Raw genomic sequence first — 17151 nt, 5'->3', positions numbered from 1 at the left:
TGTTGTTCTGAATGGTTGCGAAACATGATCCCTTACTCTGAGGGAAGAACGTAGACTCAAAGTATTTGAGAATAAAATCCTGACATGAATATTCGGACGCAAGAACAACGGGAATAGGGAATGGCGGACATATCATAACGAGGAAATACATAATTTATATCGTTTACCGAACATTGTTAGGATAATCAAGTCTAGAAGGCTCAGGTGGGGAAGTCATGTAGCCAGGATGGAAGAAAGTAGGAACACTTTCAATGTCTTAACTGGAAGTCCAATCGGCAAACAACCACTAGGAAGACCTAGGCGCAGATGGGAGGACAATATTAAGATGGATCTCACAGAAACAGGAATACAAAGTAGAAACTGGATCCAATTGGCTAAGGATAGAAGTCAGTGGAGGGCTTTTGTGAACGCGGTATTAAACCTCTGGGTTCCATAGGCCATAGACTTAATTAGTTAGTTATAAATCGTGCTTTGTGTGTACTTGCTTACAAGTGCCAGTGAGACTGGTGACCTTAGTTTGAAAGGTATATGTAAAGTTCTTCCTTGTTTAATGTTTAGTCATCGCTTTTGAACAATTGAGATGGTACCTCTGCATGTGCGCTCAGGATAGTATTAAATTGTACAACAGCGAATATTTGTCAGTAAAAACGGGTCTTTACTGTTCATGATGAGTAGGCACAGACAGCAAAAGTCTAGTTTTCCGTTAGAGATATTTCCACGTACATTGATTTCTAATCGACATGATGTAAGAGCGTTAATCGAGAAATATACTAAGTTATGATCCTTAAAGAACTGTGAGCAATTTTGTATGTGTGTTTGCTCTTCAGGATAGATATATTCAAAAACGATTAATCAAAGATCTTTGTTTGTCGCTTTGTAGATTGAGTCCCACAAGATTCAGGAGATGCATCAAGTTAACGTAGAAACTCCAGTCATTCGCCAAGAGGCATCAGTTACTATTTCCACGGAAGGAGAGGATAAAGTGAAGAAGATTGAGAAAGCTGTTGTGTCGCCAGCAACAACGCCAGTTTTGCCTGTTGCGTCACCCAAACCACAAAGAAAGACGGTTGCTCCGCGTTTTGTTGTTCCACTGACTGGCAAAATCGTTGACCAAGGTGGAGAAGTGGTATTGGAGGGAACAATAGATGGTAAGCTTCTTTAGTCTAGAACGTCATCTGTTCAATGTTATTTAAGTATCACTACAACTAATAATAGTATGTAGTCCCCTTATTCAAGTGTACCGGTAGGTAGTAGTTGTATGTTGTCCTCATTGTTCACATTAAAACCCGCATACATACAATAATAGATTCGACTCCCATTGCTAATGTTTCCATATGTGCAGCGTTGTTTAGTGTATTATTTAATTTACTTCATAGATGAAGAAAGAACTAGAAAAGTCAAATTTTAATATTATTCCTAACATTCATAGATTTTGTAGACCATTTTGTGAATAATTACAAACTATTTTAGTGACTTTTATATATATGTATTTTAGTGACAGCTTCCCAGTCATTAAAAACAAAGTACATTATTAATGACATAAGACGAAAAATTTTCTCCAGATTATTTTTTGGAAAAATTCCCGTTTTTAATTTCAATCTATGATAGGAGTGAAGAAAGTCTCGTAATCGAAAAGAAGAATTGTGTTAGAGATTTCAACGAATTTTAAACGTTTCATACCCCTTACACAAAAATAACAATAATAATTACGTATAATTAACTAACTAAATAAATAAAATAACTGCATGTACGTACTTCTATTGGTTTGTTTGTTTGTATATCTGTTCATGTGTGAACAAGCTTAGAGGTTACAAATCAACGGGTGAAGGTCAAATTTTGAACTCAGATTTTTTTTAAAAGAGAATTTTTCAAAGTACTTGTAATACCCTTCTACATCCATAAGTAAAGTTAGTTTATTGGACGACAAAAATTGCAATGAAATAACCTTGTCATATGTTGTCACATCCGATTCAGAACGATATGTTAAAGGATTGTATATCTGTATTGTGACGTATGACATACAATTTGACACCTGTGTTGTATCATATGACTTAGATGTATAACTGATATATTATACCACCTCCTGATCCTTAACGATATTATTAACTTATTGAGCCACACAATGAATACACTAAATTGACATAATGCAAAATGTCGTTTATTGTATACTTTCTTTTTATAAACTTTATGATCCTTAAAAGGTAGTTAACATTATGTCTAACCTGGCTTTTGTTACCATAGTAATATCTAAATATGTCGTCTTGGTGATAACAACAGCACATTCATTGATTTAATACATTGATTTATGGTATATATTTTCTTTTCTTCTTCTTTTTAACCTAGCTGGCTAGTGCATATTTTATAGACAAGATCACACATTTTGCCCAAAGAATACAATTAAAAATACAACATATCGTTGTGCATGACGCGCGAACATATGGACTTCCTTTTATTTAGTTTACAAATAAAAGAAAAGAATCCTGGACCGTTAGGATTCCTACACTAATCGTCAGTACTTTTCGGACATCCCTCGTATGTAAACAAAAATCACATTTCATAATAACTCATATACATCATATTTCATTCACATATTATTAATAATTCATTTTACATTAATCTTATAATCATTTGTATATTTATATTTTTATAATATAACGTCGATAAGGAATTCCGAATTATAAAGCTATTTTAAGTCCATTCAGAGCCATACAATGTTTATTAGCAAATTTAAATCATTTGGGCAAATTGAGAAGAATTTGATATAAAATATATTTTATAAATTATTTCAATTATCTTTTGGTTTGATACTTAAAGTCATTATGCTATTTATTCTTGTAATTTCAGTTGTCATTATGTCTAACATTGTAATATTTTAAATAAGAAATAATCATATCACAAATATATTCGAATGAAATACATATTAGGATTAAATTATTATTGAACACAGAAACAAAATTCAACATTAGAAAATACAATCAACATAGATAGATAAATTATTAAGTTAAATATAAGTTTAGAGATAAAATAACAAAAATTGCAACACAATAAGTTAGAATAAATATAAATAAGATTCTTCGTTTTCTCTATTGAGATTACATACCTCTATCAAATTTCGCGTACATAAATAGGGTACGGTTTTCCCGAATGCCGTAACTTTACCTTAAGTTACATGACCAACGACTTCGTATAGGTTACATTGAAAGTCATAAATAGGAATACAGCATTGCGCGTTATTTACTTTTACAGTTCTTCGTTTCTTACTTTGAGAATTTTTGCATCTATGGTCTTTCTACGAAATCCAATTCGAAGAAAATCAGATCTACTGATTGCATGCTTTCTAGGTGTGTCGCGATTGCTATTGCTATTACTACTAAGATTAAGTTTGGTTACACAATTACTATTACTGTTGCTATTAGGATTAGGTTCGTTTACATTACCGGTAAAATTAGGTTCAGTTCTCATTCGTTTCACTGGTGGTGAAATATCGTGTCTCCGAACCTTATCTGTACTTGTCCTTTACATGACATCCACGGTAGTCTGTCCTGCCACGGTTTCTGTTCCACGAAAACTCCCTCGGGGCATTCGATGTATCTCTGTTTTGCTTCTTAGAAGTAGCCGCATTGTTATCAGGTGAATAATTTCTGTCTGACTTTTTTCTCTTTCTGTCAATCCAATCTTCTCTTCGCCAATCATTTTGACTTCCATTGCTGTAGTTAGATTTGGTTACATTACCGGTACACATGTATTTAACATCACCTTGTACACTGGGATCACACTTTAATCTTACATGAATGTATCGAACTTGGTTTCGATTAAGGTTAGTTTGGTTCAAGTTATTACTGTATTGTACCATTGAAGGATTTTCAAAATCTGCAATGTCATGCTTAGATGACTGAAATCATGTTCCATAAAGGCGTCATCGGATTGTTCACTATTATCATTTTGGTCTTATCGCTGAATGCACAGTTCGACAGATTCAGGGTGGGAACACACGTTTTCTTTCTGAATTTCACGAATTACTGGAATCAACTTTCTTCTTGCTACAGGAACTAATGTCATGTACATACCATTAAATGATTCTATTACCATTACTTCATCTTCAGGATTAATATCATGACATGATACATACTCAATATGATACTGTGAATTCAAGTAGTCAATAGCATTCACTAGACGAAAACAATCATAACTTTTCACACTTTGATGCATACCAAAATCTTCATTACGCGCAGCATCCATAAGATAATCAAAAACATTCGACTGACAAGAAAAGTTAGGATAATCTGATCCAACCAATACGGCAGTATGTTTTTGCGAAAACTCAGTAAATTTCACTAATGTAAACTCAAAATCTGCATTCTCCGTTGTTTCTGTAGAAGGTTCAGGTTCATTTAAAGCACTCATATTAACCTTTGATGACATTTCTTTAACCTGTTCCATCATTTGTCCAAAGCACTGGCTCGATTGGTGGTGTAATTCACCCTTAAGTTGGTTCATTTTTCTATCAAAATGTTGTGAAAGTTCATCCTTAAGTTGTTGTTGCTGTTGAGACATTTGAGACATTTGTTGTGATAGCTCTTTGAATAGATCAACCATACTTTCTGTATGATTTGTTCCGGTCTCACTCATACGGTTATCAACCACTTCGTTTTCACTATCACTCATCTTGACACGTCTATCTATTTTTGTGCCACTTCTTAGAACAGAGAAATTAATATTAGGCTCAATTGTGATCGTTTTACTAGAACTTCTGAACGATACACAAGGTTTCTCGGTGTTTCGGCACCATATAACATATAACTGATATATTATACCACCTCCTGATCCTTAACGATATTATTATCTTATTGAGCCACACAAAATACACTAAATTGACATGTCGTTTATTGTATACTTTCTTTTTATAAACTTTATGATCCTTAAAAGGTAGTTAACATTATGTCTAACCTGGCTTCTGTTACCATAGTAATCTCTAATTATGTCGTCTTGGTGATAACAACAACACATTCATTGATTTAATACATTGATTTATAGTATATATTTTCTTTTGTTCTTCTTTTTAACCTAGCTGGCTAGTGCATATTTTATAGACAAGATCACACATTTTGCCAAAGAATACAATTAAAAATACAACATACCGTTGTAGATGTTGGTGATCTGAGTGTCGTCATATTTTCAATTCTTTTAAAGACATTTGTAATTTAGAGCACATATCTTGTTGTGAGTGTGTAAGTTTGTAGGCTATGGCAGTTTCATATTTTTAATCAAGCGTTGGTAATATGAAACTGTCATATTGTGTAATCAGTATACCTGTAATCTTAAGCGGATGCGTTGTTATGTGTGTGATAAAAATAAATTTGCTTTAGCATCACACACACAAAAAAGCAGTTTTAAAATTCACTAGGTGTCACATCCTACCTTGCAGTGAAGGTTGTAACAGTTCCATATTTCGACCAATCATCACCTTTGAAGGCAATTGGATATATAAGAAAAAAATTATCTCAATTATATTGCTGAAACATCATGAATCAAGAGTTTCGGATAGCACCAAATGTCACATATCAATCAACCCTTCAAATTATAGTTTCTAAAATACATGCTTCAGAAATTCTTCCAGTTTTGAATCAAATATTGGTAACATCGGAATGTCGTCATATTGTTCCCTTATTATATCTTGAAGCGAATACTTTGTTTTTGTTACGAAGAAGATGATTTAGTATGACGTTGTGAATCAGCAGTTTTGAAACCACATCTGATCTTCCTTTGAAGATTGAAGCAGTTTAATATTTTGATGAATCGTCACTTTGCGGACCACCGGAATTAAGTAAAGAAAATTAGTTCGAAGGGTGTAGGTAGCTGAAACATCATTAACCAATAGTTTCGGAGACCACGTGATGTTACATTCGGTCTTTGAATAACCACCAATTTTGTATTTTGAATAACCATCAATTTTGAAGATCACGAAATGTATGTGAGAAAAATGTGAAGTTTCTAGTTATAATAATTGGAATTTTGAAAATTGATTAATAAATAATAAAAAAAGGATATAATAAACCGGATTGTCTATTTCCGGAGTTATTATTCTAGAAAACAACAATATTTACGAGAATCATACCTGTTACATGAAAATGAAATTCAATTATTTTTGAGAATAAAGTGAAAGAATACAGAGATAAAATCAGAATTTCGAGGCCGCGGTGGCTTCGTTGTAGAGCGTTCACCTCTTGTGCATGGGGTCCTTGGTTTGATCCTTGCCCGCGCCAAGTGAACTTTGTGCTGGACAAACACCATGTGCGTGGGTTTTCTCGGGGTTCTCCCGTTTCCTCTCATTTTCTTCATTCCAGCATTTTAATCATTATTTCATCATCACCGTCTTCTTTAGCCTAAGCGGCATAAACGTGGGACGTAAAACTCAAAAAAATTCATTTCATTTTCAAAATCACAATTTTGGGGTTGTGTTCATATTCCCGAATTCAATGAATACTCATTGAATACTCATTGCCTAATACTTTATAGTACTTAAAAGGTTTTCTTGAAGACTCCGCTCAAAAAATTACAAGTTAAAGTTACTATTGGTATAATAATAACGTGATCAAGAAAAAACATAAACGTTATTAAGAGCTATTATGACTTCATATAATTCATTAAGCTTGTTTCCGTAAGAGATGTTAGAGACCAGAATCCCCTTCTGATATGTTCAATTAATTGTGTTCCCACTAGATAATATTTTTTTCTACTCTCTATCAGGTTTTTATTTCAGCCCCTCTTCTTCACATTTTTATTTCTATATACGGCCTTGTAATCCATCGTGGCACATGAAACAACAGACATGTATTTTTCTGTTTCTCTTTAAAATGTGATCAGTTGGTGCTAAATAATTAACGAATGAGTAATTAGTTCTATTATACGTTACTTTACCAGAGTAAATAAACTGAAAATAACTAAAGCTTCTAATTCCACTATGTGACCATATTTTGATGATTTTTCTTTTTAGGTTTCCCTGAACCAGCAGTAAGCTGGCTTAAAAATGGTACAGATTTGAAACCAAGAGAGGGAGTTACCATTAGTTTTACGAATAAAAGAGCTAAACTAGAAATCAATAGTGTAGAAGTTAAAGACGGAGGTCGTTATACATGTAAAGCTGTCAATTCAGTTGGAACTGCTAGTAGTACAGCGGATTTGGTTGTTAAAAGTAAGTTTCGAAGTTGATCATGTATTCTTTAAGAAAGAAAGAATAAAAGCTATGTCTTTAGTTTGAACCAAATTTTATATAAAAGTGTAATGTGCTCTTTATTTTTAAAGTCAAATCTGAAAGCTTGTAGAAGGGGGTACAAAAACTCACGCCCAATCTAAACAAAGTTCTTATCTAAACAAAGTCTATTATTTAATGTTCCTAGTAGTGATATCAATTCAGGGGTATAGAAGTAAAATCTGCTAAGTCCACTTTTCAATTTTTTTAGGAAATGAATATAACGTGACACATCTATGTTTCAGAATTGTTGAACATTTTTTTTTAAAAGGTAGATTTCACGCATTTGAATTAAGCAGTGCTGTCACTTTTGATTATTTTTGTATAGCTTTCCAGAAATAAAAACATTTTTGTTGGACTTAGCATGTAGTGATTCCAGATCTTCTCTTTGTTTGCTATTTACATCATGTTTTGCAATGTCGTGATACTTTTGCATGAAAAATAAGAAAACAAAATACTCCAGGATATAAAGAACGTTTAATAGTCATTTATAGGTTTCGAAAAAAAAGAACATTTTTGTGAACTAGTATTTGTTAGAAAAAATGAAAGTCCTTTAAAAAAGTTATTAGAAGAATTAGAAGTGCCTATTCTTCTTTCTATTCTTGGGACATGAATTGACTGCAGAAAACCGCATCTCGATATCTCTTAAAGTTTCTGCTCTGTGGAAATCAGTATTGAAACCGAAAGTAACATTAAATTTTAACTACTACCGGTGCCAGTAGAGTATTCAGGATAATCATGGTACGTTGCGTTGTGACTCGGCATCCTTTGCAGAAAACCGCTTGACGCTATTTGTTCAAGTTTTTTTTCTTTTTCTAGGACGATAAACATTGAAACCAGAAATGATTAATTTGAATCAATACCAGTTTGAATATAGAGTTAACGGAGGAGATGGAACCTATTCTTGGGACGCTGAATCGATTGTAGGAAGTCGCACCTCAATATCTCTTACAATTTTTGCTCTGATATCTGTCGACAGACAGATGGACAAAGCCGTTCTATAAGATTTCTAACACTTATGCATAGCGTAGTTTGGAACTAAAACTTTTATATATTGTACTTGTTAAACAAATTGTTAACTGCTATGTCATAAACGTTATATATAGCTCAAAAAATCAAAATGTATTTTCTTTCAAAGATAGGTTTAGAAAGTAGTTCTCAGAGAATCTTTTCAAATTGTCTCCGGATCAGCAGCATATACCTTTCTATCGAAACGGAGATTATTGTACCTTTCGATTGCTTACTTGCTTACTATAAGTTTTACTGATGAACACATGTTTTAGCTACAATGTAAGGCATAATTTCACTAAGATATATATTTTCGGAATGTGTTGTAACTCCGATATTACTTTATTCCCAGAAACTATGTTCCCACCTGTGTTTGGGAAACGACTGCAGGCACAGGTAGTAAAAGAAGGAGATCGTGTGTTCATGGAGGTTGAAGTGACGGGAACTCCTTCTCCAGAAATAACTTGGTATAAAGATGGCGTTCATTTGGATTCAGAGAGTGGCTTTCGAATCAAATCAGAAGGCAATTGTTCTACTTTGATAATAGATAAAGGTAAGAAAACAACTTCCATAAAATCTATAAAATTAATTTTTCTATCACCAAAACCCAACTTTTAATTAATGTAATCTGCGGTTATGTGAATAATTTATTGTCTCTTGTTACTTTATATGGTACTTCTATGGAAGTTAAATATGTTACAGTATATACAGCTCCAGCTTTTCTGTGAGAAACAACTTGCGTAATGAAATACAAGAGAATAACATTGGCGTTACAAAGCACATAATAGTGGATGGTACATTGCCATTATTTCCCCTTTTCTTGAGTGTGTTCGGTCAACTTCAACACCAAAAATTCAGTGGCTCAAACGGTTTCGATCCTAGATCATGACGTACGAAAGGCAAGAACGTTAAGCATTTGAGTATGAAATTAGCTAAGTATACAGAAAGTAAAGTTTCAAAGATTTCTTATTTATTTATTTATTTGATAGAAGTGACCCTTGCGTTACTTGCTATTCATGTACTTAGCTTTTTCTCAAAGTTAGATCTTGGATTTATCATTCCACTAATATATTTAATCATCATCGTTCATTTGCGTTCATTGTTATCTCTATCAGTAGGGGCCGCGGTGGGTCAGTGGTAGAGCGTTCACCTCTGGTGCATGGGGTCCTGGGTTCGATCCCAGCTCGCGCCAAGTGAACTTTGTAATGGACAAACACCGTGTGCTTGGGTTTTCCCGGGGCTCTTCCGTTTTCTCCCACTTTCTTCATTCCATCCTTTCATTCATATCTCCTCATCACCGTCTCCTTAACCTAGCCAGCATAACCGTGGGACGTAAAACTTAAGGATTTATATTTCTAAAATATTTATACCACGCAGTACGAGATAAATTACCGCAGAATATTCAACTTAAAATGTGTGATAATTTGTAATCAACCTAAACTTAATAACGATGGAAATAATAATAATACTAATTTTCTGTAAGATTAATTAATTCTCTCTCATATATTTCAGGTCAGTTTATGAACATGAACAGTCATGATTTATATGAAATAGGGTATATATTTGACGAATTTAATTGTGACCAAGAGTCAAAATTCATATAACATATTCAGAACATTTCTGTAGAGAATTTATAAAAAATTTCTTCCGTCAAATTGCCACCGGAAACTACAGGATATTTAAAAAAGAATGATCTGATTTTAAAAGTCCGTATGTATTGATAAAGATATACTGCAAAAATGGAATAAATTGCAAAATACTCACAAAATCTTCAAGTTTTAGCTATGCTATTAAAATTCTCTATATGTCCACTAGCAGCAGCGCGAATAACATCTAGTCTTTGCAAACTGCAGCAAAGAAAACGCCTTCTGTTGAGCGGACGCGATCTTACTTCTGACTGATAGCAAACTGAGAAGACGCATTGACTGACATCTAACGACGATTTTCTGAAACTCTAGGCTACGCCCATTCAAACAACACTCATTTCCTTGCCGGTACGTCCCATGTTCCATAATTGTTACCGTCCAAAATCAGGCCATTCTTTTTGAAACGCGGTGTATAGCAATAGTATTGTTCACCTTTACGTAGAAAATTGTTTTCATGTTCGTGTTCCGTAAGTTCTCTTAACTTTTATTTTGAGCGTTGTATATAAGTAGGTAAGAAAAAAATATTATTTTTCACAAGTCTTATATATCAAATTTTCTAGTGGTTTTTCTCTGCTAATATATATTTTTCTTCCCTTAAAGCTACATTTGAACATTCCGGAAAGTTAATGGTAAAAGCCATAAATCCTGCCGGTGAGGCTCAATGTATAGCAGATTTTGTTGTCGTAGAGGCTACACCAGAAACAACAGTCGGAATTCAGAAAATTGTTCTAGAGGATTTACAGGAGGAAAAGAAAGAGGTTGGTATTGGTTTCTTCCTTCCAATACAGGCAACTGTTAGCTGTTAATGTTACATCTAAGATAAATAAAACGTTTTACGTAAATGCCAATTTATTGAAATTGAATTAATAGTAAAACAAGAATTTTAGGAAACCAAAAAATGGATCAAAAGATTGCGATCTTGGCCAATAATTAGTTTTTGGATCAGGAGCCACAAAATTTTTGAACGGCCCCTAAATCGAGGTGGTGTATTTTCTACAGAATAAACACATCATACTGAGTTAAGTGATAGTTTGGGTTTGGCTACACTATATGTAGTTCTCCAGATATAAGGCGTACAAGGAAACTTTTGATTGAAATATATTAGATCAGGGGCCACAAAATTTTTGAACGGCCCTTAAATCAAGTTTTCGTATTTTTTTACGGAATAAGCAAATAGGTTAAGTGATAGTTTTGGTTTGGGAACACTATATGTAGTTACCCAGATATAAGGCGTACAAGAAAATTTGTTTTGAAATCTATTGGGTCTTTTGGCCAATAATTAGTTTTAAATCAGGGACCACAAACTTTTTGAACGGCCCCTAAATCGAGTTTTCATATCTTCTACGGACTAAACATATCATATTCAGTTAACTGATAGTTTGGGTTTTTCTATACTGTATGTAGCTCTCCAGATATAAGGCGTACAAGAAATTTGTTGAAATATATTGGATCTTTTGGGCCAATTGGATCAGGAGCCACAAAATTTTTGAACGCCCTTTAAATTAAGTTTTCGTATTTTCTACGGAATAAGCACATCATACTGAGTTAAGTGATAGTTTGAGTTTGGCTACACTGTATGTAGTTCTCCAGAAATAAGGCCTACAATGATTGAAATATATTGGATCTTTTGATCCAATGGCGTTTATTGAATCAGTATTTCTGCAAATAAATACGGTTTGTCGCGAAGACTAATTTCTGTGACTATACTATACAAGACCAAGATTTTACACGATTATTTTGTACATATAAGGCCAAGTGGCTAACCAAGCAGGTTAGCAGTGGATAATATTTCAAGAACGGTTAAATTTTCTTTATCTTAATATTTTTTATTATGTCTCACTGGGTATTAGTATTAACAGATTACTTCTCTGTAAATAATGTAAAATGATATATTAATTTTAATGGAAAGCATTGATCAACAGTTTAGCCAATAAGTTTGAATATATATATATAATCATGCTATTTTTATATATCTTAGTAAGTATGTAAGCTTCTGATTTTTAATAATAGAGTAAGGAAGAGGTAGTGTTAGTTATTGCAAAACCAAAAATTCTTGGTTTTCATTCAGTATTTTGATTAAAACAATTTTCAAATTAATTTAAATATTGCTTTGCTTAGCTGATGTACATCCCTACACAGAAAAATGCGTATATATTGTTTGTTGCTCATGACTTTCCACATTTGGCGTTTAGAGCACAAAGGATTCAAGTCAAATTATAAAGTTGTAACAAAAAACACGTAAAGTATGCACGCTTTGTTTAAATACATGGAAACGTGAACACTGTTTTAAATTTATTTAAGAGTTGTTTTCAAGATTTAGTCATGAATTTTTAAACACTAAAAGGAGCTTCAGGTAGACATTTGAAATATGAAATATGTCTAATATGACCAAAATTGGACATGAATTTTTTGTACGGGCCGCGGTGGCTCAGTGGTAGAGCGCTCACCTCTGGTGCATGGGATCCCTGGGGCTATGGCATCCTTGGTTCGATCCCAGCTCGCGCCAAGTGAGCTTTGTGGTGGACAAACACCGTGTGTGTGTGTTTTTTTCGGGGTTCTCCCGTTTGCACTCACTTTCCTCATTCCACCATTTTATTCATTTCTTATCAATCCCTGTCTCCTTTAGCCTCGCCTGCATAGTCGTGGGACATGAAACTTAAAGATTTTTGAATTCTTTGTGCACTGAGCGCCTAGTTTATTAGATTTTTCTTTCTATCTTTGGCCAACGTTGAGTGATTAATAACTGGAGATGACGGAAAACGTTTCTTGTATGAAAATGTTTCCAAGAATACTAATAAATAAATAGTAATAAAATTATACTCAAAAGGAAAAAAAAATCGATTGAGTATATCGTGGAAATCATGCTTTCGAGGAATTTTTTGTAGTAGCAAAATATGTTTGCGACCGGAAATTGGCAACGTCCAAGAAACTCAAGAAGAAAACAAAGTGGAGTAAACTGTTGACTTCATTGGTTTAAAACTAATGTCTAGATTGTCTGCAAAGCATATATTGGCTTCTATAATCAAGATTTTGTACGCAAATATAGAAAAAAAAACAGAAAAACCTTTCTTTTGAGGCTCGAAATGGTGTGCTGCGGCCAAAAGAGCTAAATGTATGGTAAAAAGTAGGAAGCTTTTTCAACGGAGTCCACTAGCGTGAATGGGTAGAATAAGGAACTGGAAATTCGCACAATATTTTGAAACTGGATCGAATCTCTCTTTTTCTTTCTTTTTGTTCTATCCTTTTATAACATGTAACATTTTCATATTAATAAGAATTGAAACAATGTAAGATAGAAGGTAAAACCTTTCCTTCTATTTACATATATACACAGTAGTAGTTCTATTTGTAACAGAGGTTATTTTCATCTTGTTGGGTTGGCAATACTGCTAATCTGAGGTATTGCAGAGTAGGTTACACGATGTTCCCCTACCAAGATTTGCATCATATATATATATAGCAAAACTTGTTCAAAACGGAATTGCAAAAGATAGAACTATTTTTTCCAAATTAGACAAGATTCCGCATTATACAAAGTTGCGTACAGAGATTATTAACTAACTAACTCTATGGCTTATGGTGCTCGGAGGTTCAATGCTGCGTTCACGAAAGCTCTTCATCGACTTCTATCTTTAGCTAACTGGATCCAGTTTCTACTTTGTATTCCTATTTCTGCGAGATACATCTTAATATTGTCCTCCCATCTGCGTCTAGTTCTTCCTAATGATCGTTTTTCACCATTATCTTTCATAATTGGACGGAGACACTGCGGATAATGCGATTCTTTGGTCGTCCATCACACATAAACTCGGTCCATGGTTTGAAATAAGGTGAACGAAGACTTATCTGACTATATGACTAACACGATCCCATTTGCCCACGTCACTTGCGGTGGACTATGGGACATGCTGCTTAAGTTGTTCCACCACTTGCACCGCAGTCGCACCGCGGTTATGAATGACTCCGCTTTAATGGTAGATGGAACCTGTCACTAAGGTTTTTCTTCGTACAACTGTTCTTCTTCGATGTGGTTTTGCCGCGAGTTTTTTTAGGCCGTTACTACCTTGGATACTGTGACTCTCGACACTTTCGTCATGCTCACACCACATGCCGAGCACAAACAATTTGGCTGTTTGGAAATCAGAGAAGACGCCCATCTTACACTATTACCGTAAGCTTAGTTCACTGTACACTGCCGTTCCACTACCTCTCACGTAGTACGTAGTTGCCCTAACACACCACCACGAACAGCCCGGTGCTGCGGGTGCCTTCTGAGTGTTGCAAACTCAGACACATAACGTATTAACAACTCCAGAAGTTTTTATTATTTTGATATAACATGTGTATATATGTATTTATCCTTCACTCGTTAGCTAAACTTGTGAGTATGATCGCACTCCTTGCTTAGTATGCTTTTACGTAGAAAGTATATTTTTTATGCAAAGATAAAAAGCTCAATTACAATAATTTGACATCGTCTGTTTTGATAACGACAGTCTTTTGGTACTAAGATAGCAAACGTTCCTGTATGGTGTGTCTATGTTTGTACCTCATTCTCTCTCTTTCTCTGATTGCCCGAGTTCAAAGTTAGTCTGGTCCTGCTGTGCAGAGATGGAGAAGGGACAAGATAGCATACAAGAGCACAAATGAAAAGAGGCTCTATTACTAATAGTATTCTAGTTCTGAGTAGATATGTAAACTAAGGGAAAAGTTTTGACAGAAGTTACTTCTTATTGTAAAGTTGTTACTTATTGTAAAGACAAAAAGTATAGGCCAATGCTTCCTTCCGGAGTTTTTAGTACGAAATTGTTACACATATTGTACTTTATTATAGAAAATTGAATAAGAAAAAGAAAGAGAATAAAAATACAGCCCAGTTTCAAAATGTTGTGCGAATTTCTAGTAGTTCACTCTATTCATTCACCCACGTAGACTCCGTTGTGAAAGCTTCCTACTGCTTATCATTCATTTAGCCTTTTTAGCTATAGCACGGTATTTCGAGCTTCAAGAGAAGCGTCTTTGTTTTTTCTATATTACCGTACTAGGTTTAAGCCAATAAATTACAACATTTTACTCCACTTTCATTTCTTCTCAAATTTCTTTACTGGAAAATTTCATTTTCCCTTCGTAATCGTTTTCTGCCACTACAGAAGTCCCTCAAAAGCACGTTTGCCAGGATACAATCAACCTAACTTCATTTTGTTTTTCTGTTTGTAGTTTTATTATTTTTCAAGGTTTTTATGGAATATTTCATACGAAGATTGCGTCCATTATCTCCACTTGCTAATCACTTAACTTTAGCCGAAGATGGAAGGAATAATTCGAAAAATCGTGAACTGTAATATGCGCACATTTTTTTTTTTCTCTGAACGGGTTTGTTTGACATTACATCAACTAGAAAGAGAACCTGTAACAACCGCCAATGAACGCGTTATTCTGGCCACACACCTCCCAGTTTAAAATCGCGTGTTAGTCGACTTAATCTCTTCGGATCCGGTTCAGCGTAGGTAACATTTTGATTGTCTCAATGTAACAATACTTTTAAGGGTAAAACAGTGTAGGAAGAAATAGCCTGTAGAAACTAAAAATGTCATTCCTATTCCATTCATAGTGCATTCAACCTTAACCAAGCTTTATATTCATTCAAGTAGTGCGAAACTGAGGGAAGAAAAACAATTTTCTATTTTATCTTGTAAAAATATGAATTACATAGTGGAAATTTAGTTTATAAGTACAGTAAAAGGGTTCTACTTATATCATTGCACATAATGCAATGTATATTTGCAAACTAAATTATATATACAGGGTATTTCAAAACAACACCGACAGCGTTTGGGAGGTGATTCTTGACACCAACATAAGACAAAAAGTATAGGCCAATGCTTCCTTCCGGAGTTATAGGCTGCCGAAAACATGAAAAAAGTGAACTTTAAAAGTCCATAGCTCCAAAACTATGGGATCTACCGTAGTCGGGATCAAGACTTCACTTAGGAACTAGTATGTCTCCTATCCAAATATCCAAGTTTCACAGTCCTTTGGTACTTCCGCAACAATTTATCTAGACGTAATTGGAGAGTACTTCAAATTATATGCCCGTAGTCAAACTCCTTCTATAAAAATTGTTTTATGAGTACCTTAGGATTCTGAAACATGTATGTTTGGATAGCGCACATATTAGTTCCTAAACGAAGTCTGGACCCGACTACGGTAGGCCCCATAGTTTTGGAGCTATGGACCTTTAAAGCTCATTTTTTCGTGTTTTCGGCAGCCTATAGCTCCGAAAAGAAGCATTTGTGCACCCAAGTTTGTCTATACTTTTTGTCTTATCTTGGTGTCAGGAATCACCTCCCAAACGTTGTCGGTATTGTTTCAAAACACCCTGTATATGAAGTAAATGTATCATTCGATCAAAGAATCGTCTATTTTTATATACAGCATGGTTATACACACGTAAGGATTTTGTAAATTTTCTAACATTGTTATCACTTTCATTATACATATAACTAAAGGCCGAATTACTTTTTGTTTCTAAATTCTCTGCGAAGATTTACTAGAAAAGGAAATCATAAAGGAGAAATATACTGTATTAGTGTAATGATTCTCTGCTATCCTCTACCTTGCTCTATTTTTTTTTCTAAAGTACAGTGGACAAAGAAAACAACTATGTTCTCTAATCCATTGAATTCAGTGAACTTAGGAATATACATTTTCTTGTTCCAGTGTGTAATTAAAAATACTTGTATTCTTATGAACTTGAAATTCAAGTACGTATACATTGGTTTGAAAATACATTGCTAGGGACTTATTGAACGAAAATTGTATTTACAAGATTTTGTATTATTTATTAATTACTTCTGCCTTACAGTTTTCGAAGTCTTTGTGCTTTTCAGTTAGAGACTATTATATTACAAAGTGTGTCAAAAAGGAGTTTACAACTTTGAAAACTCATATTGATTTTTTATTTAGCTTACAAACATGGTTTTGGTGTCATTTCGTAGCAAAATACATCGGTTCTTTTTTTTTTTTAACCTTATATCTAAAAATGTTCAATGTAACTAGGTGACGCGGCATACGGGGACGACCTGAAGATTTGTTATGTCCTACTGAACATCCAGTTTCAATATAACACTTACGCCACTGATAAATAGTAGGCCTAATGGGAAAATCTTTGTCATGCTTTGTACGAGAATTACGTTACACAGTTGTTGCAGACTTGGAGCATTCAAACTAAAACACACAGCTAGCACG

The 17151-nt window shown here is 34.1% G+C and overlaps 1 protein-coding gene across 6 annotated transcripts in view; it reads left to right on the top strand.

Moving 5' to 3' along the window:
* The window catches only part of zormin (spectrin and immunoglobulin domain-containing protein zormin), a 799654-nt gene that overhangs the window by 727058 nt on the left and 55445 nt on the right, over window positions 1-17151 (top strand). For all 6 annotated transcript variants that reach the window (XM_081744925.1, XM_081744924.1, XM_081744928.1 and 3 more), the window contains 4 exons: window positions 881-1148; window positions 6995-7192; window positions 8610-8810; window positions 10504-10661. In XM_081744925.1, coding sequence (XP_081601051.1) covers window positions 881-1148; window positions 6995-7192; window positions 8610-8810; window positions 10504-10661 — 825 coding nt within the window. The remainder of the gene's footprint in view (window positions 1-880; window positions 1149-6994; window positions 7193-8609; window positions 8811-10503; window positions 10662-17151) is intronic.

Source organism: Thermobia domestica, chromosome 17 (genome assembly GCF_964235325.1).
Source record: "Thermobia domestica chromosome 17, izTheDome1.hap1.1, whole genome shotgun sequence".
Lineage (NCBI taxonomy): Eukaryota > Metazoa > Arthropoda > Insecta > Zygentoma > Lepismatidae > Thermobia > Thermobia domestica.
This window is presented reverse-complemented; position numbering and strand designations above follow the sequence as displayed.